We start from the raw sequence: 14,557 nt of genomic DNA, 5'->3' as shown, positions 1-14,557 counted from the left end.
CATAAGAATGGCTTTACGTTTTTAAATGGTTGAGAAAAACCAAAAGAAAAATATTTTGTGGCACATGAAAATTATGCCAAGTTCAAATTTCAGCGTCCATAAATCGTTACTGGAACGTGACCACGACCACTCACCCCCCATGTGGCTGCGTTGGCAGAGTCAGGCAGGTTCAACGAAAATCAGCTGCAACAGAAACCATGTACATCCACATATCTATAAAAGAAGAAAAGTGAACTTCAAATACTGTACTTTTAAGATGCAGTGGAGTAAAGATTGTTTTGTTACTGATTTAGATGGCCAAGCATTGTGTTTGCCATAGCAAACCATAGCTCTGCTAGAGAGTACAATAAACATTGACTTCACCAGGCTAGACACAGTTCATAGAAGGGCAACAGCCAGAAACATGAGAAAGCTTAAAAGAGATGATCTCATCGCATCAGAATGTCTTCACAAAAATAAAAATAAAAATGAGGCTGCAACTAAACTAAGTTTCTAGTCAAGCAAGGAGAGCCACCCACCTAATGGCAGGTTGATTAAATCATGACGGAGACAGCTGGAAAAAAAAAACGTGTACAGAGAAGACAAACATAGTCTGAGACGTTTAGCCTTTGGGTGAGAAGGGTCAAGGACATGGAGAGCAACATCAACAGTCAATTTCAAAACAAGGCAAGTGACTTTGAGTGGTTTTCCTCACCTTTCAGAGAGTTGACAGCTCTTACGAGTATTGTTCAGGTTGTGCATTCATTTGAGAAGCCAATGCCGAGTTTGAAGCGATTGAAGAATTAGTCCCCATGGATATGAAGGAACAACTAGGGGTGAGAATATATTCAAAGACCAAGTTCAGGAGAGCAAATGAAGCTCACAGTTGATGCTCCTGATTCATAACACATGATAGGTTGAAATGGCTTTCAAAAAGCACCTGCTGGTAAATAAGGCAGTTAATAACCATAGACTCTACCGTAGATTTTCAAAAGCTTTGTACACTTGTCAAACGAAGTCTGTTTCTGCTCTACAGATATTTTTGCCAATGTCGATAGCCATGCATTGTAGAAGATTCATTTCTTGATGAATTCTTTCAGCTTTTGTACAGCCAGAAATTTTTAAGAGCCTACTTTATTGAAAGATATTTTCACTGGGTACAGACTTTTTTCTTTTTTTCCTTTTAGTCCTTTAAAGATGGGGACTTCAGGCTTACTGATAAGTCAGTGATCACTCCTACATTTATTCTTCTGTAGAGAATGTTTTTCCTTAATTTATATTTTTCTATATTTTCTGTCACCGATTTTAAGCTCTCTCACTGTTTGCTTCATGTTCCTCGGGCTCAGAATATGTGGAGATTCTTGGATGTGTGGATTTGGTTTTCATTAAATTTGGGAGTTTCCTTAAATATTTTTCTTCCCCCTCCTCTCCTTCAGATTCCAAGTACACGCTTGTTACGTGGCTTCACTCTGTCCCACATCTTGCTGATTCATTTTTATTTAGTCGTTTCCCCCCACCTCCTCTCTGTATTTAACTTTGGACAGTTCCCACTGCAATGTCTTCAAGTTCACTGATCTCTCCTGCATTGTCTCACACTGTTAACCCCACCCAGTGCAGTTTTCATTTGGACATGTCTGTTTTCTCCTTCAGAAGTTTGGCTGTTGCCCTTTTTTATATACTCTGCGTCTCTCCATGGCATGACTGATCTTTCTTCTAGCTTCTGGAACATACGGAATACAGTTGTAATAACCCTCCCAGTGTCCTTGTCTGCTAAATCTGTCATCTGTATCAGTCATTACGGGTCATATTTTCCTGCTTCTGTGTATTCCAGGTTGTTGGTTTTTTTTAATTACAGATCAGACGTTACAGAAAGATAGTTTGTCACTTATTCTCCGTAGCTAATCTCAGGGTTTCCTGGTGAATCTTTGAACAACTGAAATCGTTTTTCCCAATACCACTCATCAGCCTGTGTAAGGACAGATTGTTCTGACCTCCTTGCTAGTTCATAGCTAATCAGCATGCCCCCCAAAAATGTTCAAACAAGGTTCACTGTTCCCAGACTCTCTGCATTGTTTGCTTTTTCCTTTTCCTCTTTTTACAATTAAATCCTCATTCTCCCTCCTCCTCCTTTTTTTTTTTTTTTTACTTGTTTAGGACTCAGTGCATGGTTTGATCTTCACTGTATACAAGTAACAGCACGCTGATGGTTAATTCTATGCACGTTTTTCGTTGACACCAGACACAAAAGAATATGTGCTTTCGGGTTGAAAAAGAAGCAAAACTAATATAAGGTGCTAAAAAATATATTATTTTCCCTTAGGGAAGAAAGAGGACAGTAGTGGGGTAGGGGTAGGGAAGATTTCTGGAATTCTGGCAATATTCTATTTTTTCACTCTGTGAAAATTCAATTGTACCATTATTCTGTGTGGTTTTCTGTAAGTCTATCATATGTCTATTATAGTGCTTGTTTTTTAAGTTTACTCATTTGTTTTGAGAGAGGGAGAGCGTGAGCAGGGGAGAGGCAGAGACAGAGGGAGAGAGAGAGAGAATTGCAAGCAGGCTCCAAACTGGCATCAGGGAGCCCAACGCATGGCTTGATCCCACGAATCGAGAGACCATTACCTGAGCCAACCAAGAGTCAGATGCTCAACCGACTGAGCCACCCAGGTGCCCCATATAATGTTTATTTATTTTTTTAATGATGACTAACATCTGGTAAAAATAACATTGGATTCCTACCTGACATCTTACAGGGTAAATTGTGTATCAATTAAGCACTTAATTGTTAAAAAAAAAAAAAGAAACCACCAATATTTGAGAAATAATTTCTCTTCTAAGTGTTGCAAGCATGATGTGCAACCTCGAAGCTAAAAAAGAAAATATTGATAAACCTGACTCCACTGAAATAAAACAATTCTCTACGGCAGAACCCATCACAAACAGTATCAGAAGACACAGCAAACCAGGAAAATGATTTACATTTCCTCCTACAGTCAAAGTTGATTTTTTTTTTAATTTTTTTTAACGTCTATTTATTTTTGAGACAGAGAGAGACACAGCATGAACAGGGGAGGGGCAGAGAGAGAGGGAGACACAGAACCGGAAGCAGGCTCTAGGCTCTGAGCCATCAGCCCAGAGCCCGACGTGGGGCTCGAACTCACGGACCGCGAGATCGTGACATGAGCTGAAGTCAGAGGCTTAACCGACTGAGCCACCCAGGCGCCCCTCAAAGTTGATTTCTTATTGACTGTAAGCCAGTAAGAACCTTAGGTTCTTATTAGCCAATAAGAACCTAAGAGCCACGAACAAATAGGAAAAACATGGGAAATATGAATATGAGTGCCAAAAATAGTGCAAATAGGAAAAAAATGGGAAAGAATATGAATGAAGAGTGCCAACAATTCAAACGTCATTTACAAATGGGAAAAGAGGGTCAGCTTCACCCATGGAGAACAAATTAAAATGATAGGGAGACCACGCATTTCTGCATGATTAGTGACAAACGATCTGACAGCAGCCTGTCGTGCAGATGTGGAGGGGCGGGTGCTTGTGTGTATTCCAGGCAGAGGCACTTAGCGCCATGCTAACGATGGAGAGACCATGTCAGTAACCAGCGCGACAGCCAAGACGGTTTAAGATGCGCAAACCCACCTATCTAATTACTTGCACACAAGCCACATACCACGTGGACCAGGATGTTTATCTCAGTTTTCGTTGTACCGGCCAACAACGAGCAACCACCCGAGTACCCGTCAGCAGGGTCTTTTTAAACGAATGACGGCATCTACGCAGTGGCGCGGTGGGGAGCGAGGGCGCTGTTCATCGTTCGGAAGTGGCGCAGGATGGTCAGAGATCGCACAGCAGAGTAGCCGGAAACGCTGGCCACGTCCGCGTGCTGCCTCCCCGCCCCGGAGATGTGGCCGCGGGCACGTCCCTCCACCTCTCTAGGCCTTAGTGGGTGACGGTGGCACCCGCACCGTAGGGTTTTGTGAGGACTGAACGGATCAGTATTTCTGTGTCACCGTAGAACAGTGTCTGGTAGACAGTAAGCACGACATAAGTGTTTGTTAAATACACAAAAAATACACTGATAGTGAATGATTTCAAGATCTGCCGACCGAGAGAGGGCATATGCACAACAGTTTGGGACACTGCTAACACTTTGTCACTTCAAAGCCGCAAATAGCACACACACGTGCATGCTGGCCCACGTCCCTAGACTCTCTCTGTAAGGGGGAACAGGGACTGGGTAACAGCTGTTGCCTCTGGATGAGTTTAGAGGCAGGGTTCTTGGGACAGGCTCTTCTTTTACACCCTTTGAAATCTGAAACAAGTATTTCAGATTGAAAAAAATAATAAAAGGGGCACCTGGTAGCTCAGTTGGTGAAGCGTCCAACTTCAGCTCAGGTCACGATGTCACGGTCTATGAGTTCGAGCCCCGCGTCGGGCTCTGTGCTGACAGCTCAGAGCCTGGAGCCCGCTTCGGATTCTGTGTGTCCCTCTCTCTCTGCCCCTCCTCTGCTTGTGCTTGGTCTCTCAAGGGTGAATAAACATTAAAAAAAATTATTGAAAAAAAAATTAGGGGCACCTAGATGGCTCAGTTGGTTCAGTGTCCAACCCTTGACTTCGACTCAGGTCATCATCGTACAGTTTGTGACATCAAGCCCCCCATTGGGCTCTGTGCTGACAGCACAGAGCCTGCTTGGGATTCTCTCTCTCGCCCTCTCTCTCTGCCCCTACCCTGCTCTCTCTGTTTCTCTCAAAATATATATACATTTAAAAAATGAATAAAAAATAAAATTAATGCTTAAAATAGTTAAGAAGACTATGTAGTAAATGGAAAACATGTGTAAGTCAATGTTAAATGGGAATCGTGGGATACAACACCGTACGTTTTGCGATGCTGTAAGTTTCCCTGTAAACGGGCAATGAGAACAGAAGACATCTGTGTCGTTGGGTTTTGTTGCTCAGCACCTTGGGGTACTTTCTGGTGGTGGTGGTGGTGGTGGTGGTGGTGGTGAAGATGCCCACCCGCATCCACTACACCAGTCACCCCATTCCGAGATCTCCAGCCTGCTGGCCACCCCTTATTGCAAACTTTGGGGAAATGCCGAGAGAGCTGGCGCTTTCCTCCCCTCTCTCCAATGAGCTGTCCACCATGCTACTTTGGGCTACTCCCTCCCTCCCCCGTCCCAGTTTACCTCCATCCCTGCAGAGAGGCGGCCTCTGTCCCCTTGGCCCAGAAGTCTCAGACTCTCCCGGGACGCCCCAGTTCAGATTTCCCAAGTCTTCCCCCCACTCATCCCTCAGCCCCCAGCCTTCTGAGACCACCGTGGTCCTCAGGCACCACACTGCACGGAGAAGAGCACTAATGAGGCCCCGGGGCTTTGGAGGAAGCCAGACCCCTAAGTGGGCCCTGGGAAACCTATTAAGTAACTCTTGTCTTTTCTTACTGAGAGAGTCCCTGGGAACAGAGGTGGAGATCACGGGAGAAGGGGGGGATTGATGTGGTGCAGGAGGTCTGCTCCCCATTCTCCGTGGAATCCTTCCACAGTCCGCCGCTACTTTGTAATTTGTATCCACGGAGGAACTGCTATTTGAGCTGGGCTGTGAAGAGCGAGTAGCTTTCCAGGTGGGGAAGGACTTTCTGATACGGAACAGGTGCGCAAGGTCAGGGACAAGTGGGAGATGGCCGCAGGCCGCCGCGAGGCTTGTGGGGAAGGCGTGCGCGGGAGATAGAGGGATGAGGGCGCCCATAAGGCTTGCGGGCTCTATGTCGTGATGGTCAGAACTGGCACCTCTCCCACCCAGGACGCTGGTCGCCTGCTCAGCCCAAACTCCGGCGTCACCGCTGGGAACCACGTCTGCCAGGTTAGCGGGGTGAGCAAGGCGCCCGGCCAGCCGAGGAGCTGAGAATTTAATTCAGGCTGCGATTCGGGGTTGGGGGGCCCCAAGTCTGGCTGTCTCCTTTAAAGGAATTTTCGAATTCTCCAGCGATGCTGTGGGAGGTGGGGTGTGGGTGCCAGGTGACTGAGGGCAAAGCCCCAGGTGAAGCCCATGTTTGCGGGAGAGAGGAAACCCTTCAAGGAGGGGGTCTCGGGTCCAGAAGGCCCGGGGGGACACAGGAGATTTTCCTCCTCTCTCTGCCTGTCTCTCTCTCCATCTCTGTTTTTCTGTCTCTCTTTGTCTCTTCCAACTCTTCCTCTGTTTCTCTTCTCTCTCTCCCTTTCTCTTTATCTCTCCCCCCCCCCCCCCCGTCTCTCTCTCTGTTTCTCTCTTTCTCTTTCCTCTCCTTTCATCTTTCCCTTTCTGTCTCTCCCCCTCTCCCTCTCCATTTCTATCTCTGTCTCTGTCAGTCCAGAGTCTGGCGAACCACTTGGAGTGGAGGCGACCTCCCTGCCGCTGCCCTCAGCAGGCTCGCCTCTGCCTGTCCCTGGTCGCAGGCCTCATTCTGTTTCTGCACCTCTGCATCTGCTTCCTTCTCTCTCCTCCGGTCCCCTTTCCATTTTCCCCTTGTCTGGGTGGGGAAGGACCGACAGACGAGGCAGACACAGAGAAGAGCGGGCTCTCCCCCTACTTAAGGGCGGAGACTGTGAAATCAGACAGACCTGGGGGCTTCTGGCTAAGGGAGATGCTGTGGGTCTCCCCCAGCTCTCAGCCTCCCCATCTGTAAATCAGTTGTAATGGTGGCGTGACTCCTCACAGCGGTCTCGAGAATGTTCAGGAATACTGTGCACGCAGGGCGTTTACGGCTCGCCTGCACACCGTGAGGGCTGGACACACGGCAGCGATTGTGATCCCGCCCCCTCCCTCCCATCGGCATTTGGAGGGAATATGGGGGCGTTGCCAACGAAGGGTCATTGGAGGTGATGTCAGTTCGGGGGAAGAGCTGCGGGGCATGGGCGGGGGCGGGGGGAGCCCTTGGGGAAGAGAAACAGAGGGGCGGGACACCTGAAGGCTCCGGGGTCTCAGAATCAGGGCAGATAGGCCAGGTGACGCGGGTCTGCTGCCTCGGTCCCCACATCTCCCTCTCTGCTGTCTCCAGACGACGCTTCCCTCCAGAGATCTTCAGCCAGGGCAGGGCGTGCCCGGCACACAGGCAGCAGGAAGCACACGACAGGATAGGGTGGCGATTCCTTCCATAACAGCTCCCGCATGCCGGGCCCGCTGTGCTGGGCGCTTTGTGCTGGCCGTGATGTCACTTAGTCGTCACGACAGTTCTGTGGGGCTGAAGAGGCTGCTGGGGCTTCACAGGGTAAAGACTTCAAGCCGTGTCAGCTGGTCAGTGAAACAGCGGAGACGGAGCAGGTGCACGTGAGCCCAGAGGCCCCGCTTGTGCCGCTGAGCCGTCCGGGCTCCGGGACGGGCTTGTGCCCGGGGCGGGGCGGGGGGGAGGATTGCAGAATGACATCCTGGGGCGTCAGGGCCTGTGTCGCATCAAGGGCGACAGACGAGGAATCTGAGCCCCATAGAGAAGGTGGGGCTTGGGCAGCATCACAGACGGGACCAGAAAGCAAAGCTCCTTACTCAGCCCCAGGCGTCCCTGTGATCTGAGGCCACCCCAGGGCTGGGTGATGAGGCAGAAGGCACCCACTGTGCCCTGCACACGCGTGTGCAAATAGACACGCACACACACACACACACACACACACACACACACACACACTGGCTTGGCTAGAAAGAGCTGTTTTGAGATGTGCACTGGTCTGAGGCTCTTCAAAGACCCCTAAGTTAATGCCGACAGGCCCAGTGTAATGCTCCCTTACTGACCTAGTATTCTAGATCAACGCGATGCCCTTCCAAATTCTTTCTGGGCTCTTGAAACATCAAGATATCTTTATTGATTGTTTTTGAAGTTTATTTGTTTTGAGAGACAGAGTGAGTGCGGAAGGGACAGAGAGAGAGGGAGAGAGAAGCCCAAGCAGGCTCCATACGTACCGTCATCGAGGAGCTTGATGCTGGGCCCAAACTCACGAGATCATGTCCTGAGCTGCAACCAAGAGTCGGACGCTCTACCGACTGAGCCGCCCAGGTGCCCCCACATCAAAATATCTTTAGATATTCTGTCACACAGGAGACGGTCAGGGACAGGGCCGTGGTTCGCAGTGCGGTGGCGGGAGTGGTGCTCTGGAGAAATGCCCTCGATGCGCTAGCAGCGCCCCCACCCCCAGCAGAGGACGCGCTGGTTAAACGGGAAGGGTGGCTCGCGTGCCGGTGGGATGTGCACAGGAGCGGCCGCATCGGCCTGAGCTGGCGGTTCGACGGGGTTGGCGGACATCCACCTGCGGGTGTACCCGTGAGGCCTGGAGGCAGTGACTCCCCCAGGCAGCTGAGGCCCCTCCGGGGAGGTCAGCTGGATGGTGGCCCGGGACGGGGGGTGGGGGGGGGTGGAGAGGTGTGCAGAAGGCACAGGGGTGGGGGGGCCTGGAAGAGCACGGGCCGCGGAAGCCAGAGGGAGAGCGGACGGTGGCTGCAGACACCTGCATTCCTGGAGGACTCGCGGGGGCGGCAGGTGCCGGCTTGGGGAGAACGCCCCGCGTCCCTGGTGGAGGGGGTGTGAGGGCTGAACCCCGGAGAGGCGAGGGCCCTGTGTTTCTGGGAGGGGTGTGTCACCGCGACCCTCCTCTCTGGCCTGCACCCCTGTCCTCCCTCAGGTTCCGACATGAGCCCCTGGCCTGGGTCAAACCGGACGGCTCCGCGGGAGTTCGTGATCCTGGGTTTCTCCGGGTGGCCCCGGGGGCTGCGGCTGCTGCTCTTTGCCTTCCTGCTGCCACTCTACCTGGCCACGCTGGTGGGAAACCTGCTCATCCTGGGCCTGGCCGTCGGGGACCCCGCCCTGCACACTCCCATGTACTTCTTTCTGGGGGCGCTGTCGGCCGTGGAGGTGGCCTACACGCTGGTGCTGACTCCACGCATGCTCGCGGGCTTCCTGCTGCCCCCGGGGGGCCAGGCGGTGGCCCGCTCCACCTGTGCTGCCCAGATGGGCCTCTTCGTGGCGCTGGGAGGCTCCGAGTGCCTGCTGCTGGCCGCCATGGCGCTGGACCGCTACCTGGCCATCTGCCGCCCTCTCTGCTACCCCCGGCTCATGACCGCGGGGCGCTGCCGGTGCCTTCTCGTCTCCTGCTGCGTTGGGGGCTCTCTCCTGGCCTTGGGCCTCACCGTGGCCATCTTCCAGCTGCCCTTCTGCCGGGGGGGCCTCGTCAACCACGTCTTCTGTGACCTCCCGGCCGTGTTGGTGCTGGCCTGTGGGGACCGGGACCTGCAGGAGAGGGTCCTGCTGGCCGCCTGCCTGCTGCTGCTGGTGCTGCCTCTGGTCCTGATCCTGCTGTCCTACACCAGGGTGCTGGCGGTCATCCTGGGAGTTGGGGGGGTGGCAGGCCGCCGCAAGGCCTTCAACACGGTGGCGTCGCATCTCACTGTGGCCGTGCTCCACTATGGCTGTGCCACGGCCATGTACGCCAGACCCCTGAGCAGCCGCTCCCTCGAGGAGGACAAGCTGGTGTCGCTCGTCTACATCAACCTCACGCCGTTGCTCTACCCTGCCATCTACACGCTGCGCAACCGGGACGTGCAGGGTGCCCTGTGGCGGGTGGTCGGCGGCAGGACGTCAGGGAACGTCGTCGGGGCCGAGGTCAGCTAATGCTGCGTGCCAGACGGCGTCTGGCCTGAGATCTCCCCCATTGAGGGGAACCTCACCATCCCAGAGCCGTCTGTGGCTCCCCAAGACCTGCTGGACACAAACCCGAGCCCAGCGTCACAAGGACTCCAAAATCGGACTTGAGCCTAGTTCTTTGGCTGCTGTGGACATCTCAAGCTGAACGGTTCTCGCTGGTGGCCGTGCACTGGAGAATATTCAGCAGCCACCCCTTGTCTCTACCCAGTAGATGCCACTTGCACACCCCCCCCAGTTGAGATAATAATGTCATTAGACATTGCCAGATGTCACCTGGGGGGAGGGCGCAATCAGCCTTGGTTGAGAACAACTGCTCTAAATTTTGACCACACGGTACCTTTTGAAGAGAAACGAGTGCTAAAAGGCACAAGTTTATGGCTCCTTAATTTATAATACACAACTGAAAATAGTGCAAATGTTCACGAACATGGAATAGACGCAAACGACTTGTGGCAGAGTCGTGGGATGGGGACGCCTGGGGGGCTCAGTCGGTCCGACTTTGGCTCAGGTCATGATCTCGAGGTTCGTAGGTTCAAGCCCCACATGGGGCTCTGCCCTGACAGCCCAGAGCCTGGAACCTGCTTTGGATTCTGTGTCTCCCTCACTCTCTGCCCCTCCCCCGCTCATGCTCTGTCTCTCTCAAAGATAAACATTTGGGAAGAAAAAAAAAAGCAGCAAGCCACAGAGAGCGCAAACCGAATGCCTCCCTGTACGTAAAAGGCCAATGACAGACTAGTCTATGCTGGTTGATATAATAGTGGTTCCCTGGGAGAAGGATCTGGGTTGGCACAGGCACAGGGGGATGGTCTGGGCACTGGAGATGTTCTAGATCTCGATCTGCGTGGTAATTACATGGGTAGGTAGGTGTTCAAAACTTCATCAGATCTGTGCACCTCCTGGTATTTAAAATGAGCTACAGCTGTTCTCCTGTTTGCGCAGCGAGCCACGCCTTCAGCGTTGCCTTTGCTCACGCTGCCTTATGCCCCCGGTGCACACTTCCTCTCGTTCCGCATTCCACGTGTGAAAATGCCTCGTGTTGTTCAGTGATCAACCCAAGTACTGCTGTAGCGAGAATGTTTTTGTCCTCCCCCTCCCCCTCTAAATGCATCAAGTGGGAAACCTAATCACCTAATCACCGGGAGCCGGGCTTAGGGGTGGGGCCTCTAGAGGTAATTAGGTGATGAGGGTGGAGCCCTTGTTAACAGGATTAGTGCCTTTATAAAGGAGGCTCCAGAACGTTCCCTCTCCCCTTCCACCGGGTGAGGCCACGGCGAGGAAGCGGCTGTTTGCAAACAAGAGGTGGGTGCTCAACAGACACGAAATCTGCCGGCACCTCGATCTTGGAGTTCCCGGCCTCCAGTCTGGTGAGCAATGTCCGTTGTTCAGAAGCCCCCTAGTCTGTGCAGCACGCTAAGACAGCCCCCCTCTCCGTCCCCCCCTCAATCACAACTGCTGTCACTCTAGGGGTGCCTGGGCAGGTCAGTCAGTTGAGTGTCCAACTCTTGATTTCGCCTCAGGTCGTGATCTCCCGGTTTGTGAGTTCGAGCCCCAAGTCAAGGCTCTTCACGGGCAGCAAGGAGCCTGCTCGGGATCTCTCTCTCTGCCTCTCCCCTGCTCATATCCTCTCTAATTAAAAAAAAAAAAAAAATTAAAAGTAAACTGGCAGTCTAAAATATAATTTAAACATCTCCTTCACTTACCACTCAATTATACTGTGAGCTCTTTAAAGCCAGGTCTCAGACCCTATGAACTTGGCAGTTCTTAGTAAATACCGGATGGAGGAATAAACCAAAGACAAGCTCTGGGCTGTGTGGGCGTCTCGCTTAAGGGCTACGGGCCCAGGGGCATAGCTCTGGAGTCCAAGGGCAGGAAGCGGTAGGACCGCGTCTTCTGGGGTCTGGTCTGGGGTCTGTCAGAGCTGGCTGTAAACCTCAGCTGGCAATTCTTGGGCCCAGTTTACCAACGCAAGTAGCCTCGGGAGCAGCAGGCTTGTAACTGAGCACACTAGCTGCGTCCGGAAAACTTGACCGTCCTGATTGGGCAGGGAAAAGGCCCTGGATCCTCAGAGATGCTTGCAGACGGCTTTTCTTTTTTTAAGTTTATTTTGATGTAAGTTAATTACTTATTTTGAGAGGGAGAAAGAGCGAGAATCCCAAGCAGGTTCCACCCCACCAGCACAGAGCTCGACGCAGGGCTCCACCCCACGAGCCGTGAGGTCATGACCTGAGCTGAAATTAACAGTCGGACGTTTAAGCAACGGAGCCACCCAGGCGCCCCGCAGGCGGGGTCTGCCGACACCCGGTGCTCAGCCTCCTGTGGTCCTGTGCCGGGCTGGTTTTGCTCCAGTACCCCTCTGGAGCTGGGGTTAGGCCCCGGGGGTCCACCAGCCATCCTGTTACTCAGGCTGCGCGGATCGAGTGGGAACCACAACAATCTGATTAGATGCCGGGCCTCCCTCAGGCAAAATCGCTTGTGGTTGATCGGGAGCCGGAGGTGGTTACCCTTCCCTCAAGGCACCTGCGTCTGCTGCCGGTCCCCCGTCCCGGTGAAAGCTCATGTGCCGCGGGCCTCTGCCCCACGTGTGGGGTGGGCAGCAGCTCAGAGCCCGTGTGAACAGCTTCTCAGCCGGCCGCCCCTCCTAATCCCTCCTGCTGCACAAAGTCTTTGAGAATATTGTGAATCTTGAGATGCGTGAAACTGAGTTTGGGTTTCTTTTTTTCATTTATTTATTGAGGTGTAATTGGCAGCTGACGTTAGTTGCAGGTGCACAACACAACGATTTGATAGATGCGTATGTTGTAAAATGATCACCCCTTTTAGTTAGCATCAGCAACTCCCGGTTGCATTTTCTTCCTTGTGATGAGAACTTTCAAGATTTACTCTCTTGGCAGCTTCCAAATGCGCCATAGTTGGCAGTTTCAGATGCTCTATTATCTGCCACTGATCTGACCTTAAAGATTGTTACTGGAAAGATATGCAGTGGCTGTCCCCCAGGGCCAGGTCCATCTCGGGGGTGTCCTGCCCGGCCCCTCCAAAACAGTGACGGTGGCAGGTCACGGGCTGATCCCTAGCCCTCGAGGGCTGGACCCAGCGCTCTGGCAGGTTACTGCTCTGCAGGCTGACCGGCCCGCGGCCACTTCTGTGGGCTTTCACTTTCGCGATGAACTTGCTAACTTCCTCCGGCCTTACAGGTGGCGCTCGGACCGTTTGCATCAGACCACTAGATCCTGTGCCACCATGTGCCAGGGGTGGGACCCGTAATATCCCACAGGCTCGTGTGACAGCAGAAAGGTGTGCAGCCACAGAGGGACCGCAGGCCCCGGCCACACCGACCTTTGCCGGAAGCCGTGCCTTCCCCGAGTGAGGGTGCCGTTTGTCACCAGACAGGACTAGGAGTCCGCCTCCCCGTGTCATCCGCAAGCACAGCCGTCAGGGACGGGGTGTCTCTCTGTCCCCCTATCATAGCCTGCACTTGAGCGGGGTGGCCACCCATGTCCTGGCCGTTAACCAATGCAACAGGACCTGAGAGCCACGGCCAGGTGGGGAAGCGGGGGCAGGCATCCTCCTTGGGGCGTGAACAGGTGCACCGCAAACCAGCTCCCAGGGCAATGCCCCGAGGCCCTGGAGGACTCGGGTCGCTTCTTCCCCAGCTTGCACTTTGGGACAGGCAGTGGCCAAGGTCGAAGCTGCGCCCACCAACTAACTGCCCACCGGGGAGAGCCGGTTAGCCTGCCCTTCGCAGCTCCAAGGCTCCCCGGCAGCCGGCTGCCAGCACGACTCTACCGTCCTGATCCTGCGGCTGACCGTCAGGACTCTGCTAAACTAACGTTTGCTAAGAGGACCACAGGTGCCGGTGGTCAGCGGGTGCGACAACAGGCCAGGAGAGAAACTGAAATGGCGGAGTTTATTATTTGCGGGACCCGCGGGAAGTCCACAGCAGGCCTCGAGGGGCCACATGGGGTGTCGAGGTAGAAGGCAGACAGAGATTGAACCCGGGGCACGTGACTTTATAATAGAGATGGTGGGCTGGGACCACACTGGTTAATTCAAAGCAGCAAAGAGGGGGTTAGGTAACCTCCACAGGGTCTCAGCCGAGGGGCGCGTAAGGCAGACAGGCAAGCAGGGGACACGGCGGCTCGCAAGGACGCGGGAGAAGCCACGACGGGCCCTCGCAGTCGCTTGTGGCTCCACGGCTGCAATCTAGGCGGGTGTCAGTGTCCTGTCCCTGCAGATCCCTCGGCCACACCAAGCGGGTGTGGAGCAGGGACACCCCGAAACAGCTTAGCCAGCTCTAAGATGCGAATTTCCTACCTGTCCACTGTGCTGCCCGAATCGGTGATCTCCGGTCTTGTCAAATCCGAGCCGCTTTTTCTCTTGGAATGTCCTTTTCTTCCACTATTTTGTCTTTTAGGAACTCCTATTTGCTCTTATTTTCACCCAGATGTCTCACCCTTTCATGTACATTTCCCGCCTCTCTGTAGACTGAATCCTAAGAATCTGCTTGGCTCTACTTTCTGCTCGCCTTCTCGGCAGCCGAGTTATCACTGGCTGGGTTGTTGGCTCATTATTTTGGTGTAGCTTCACGTTTCAGTGCCTGTATCTGTCAACTCTAGACACTCAGGGTGGTCCCCTTTCGAAAGAAGCCAGTGCTCGCTCTTTGTGCCTCGCTTTCATGTGGTGTTTTCGTTTTTAATGGCTTGTGAAGACAGCTGTTTTTTCATATGAAATATAATTTGTCAAATTGGTTTCCATACAATAGAGCTCATGGAGTTTTGTAGGTTTCTATGACCCTTAAAATCCGGGACGTTGGTATTTAGTTCAAGTTGCCTGTTGCCTTTCACTGTGGGTTGGTTCCTTGTGTTCTGTAGTTTGGGATTATGAACTCATCTTGGGTTTGTATGTCAG

At 52.9% G+C, this 14,557-nt stretch overlaps 1 protein-coding gene across 1 annotated transcript; it reads left to right on the top strand.

The window, feature by feature from the left end:
* The first annotated feature begins 8,360 nt into the window (after positions 1 to 8,360).
* LOC122471252 (olfactory receptor 10AC1-like) lies at positions 8,361 to 11,209 on the top strand. The gene has a single exon (XM_043559625.1). It carries the CDS (start codon positions 8,642 to 8,644, stop codon positions 9,617 to 9,619), a length of 978 nt encoding a protein of 325 aa, XP_043415560.1. The 5' UTR covers positions 8,361 to 8,641; the 3' UTR covers positions 9,620 to 11,209.
* The last annotated feature ends 3,348 nt before the right edge of the window (positions 11,210 to 14,557 follow it).

This window comes from Prionailurus bengalensis, chromosome E3, assembly GCF_016509475.1.
Source record: "Prionailurus bengalensis isolate Pbe53 chromosome E3, Fcat_Pben_1.1_paternal_pri, whole genome shotgun sequence".
Classification (NCBI taxonomy): Eukaryota; Metazoa; Chordata; class Mammalia; order Carnivora; family Felidae; genus Prionailurus; species Prionailurus bengalensis.
This window is presented reverse-complemented; position numbering and strand designations above follow the sequence as displayed.

Coding starts and splice junctions, on each gene's coding strand:
- LOC122471252 (XM_043559625.1), top strand. CDS start 8,642: ATGAGCCCCTGGCCTGGGTCAAACCGGACGGCTCCGCGGGAGTTCGTG.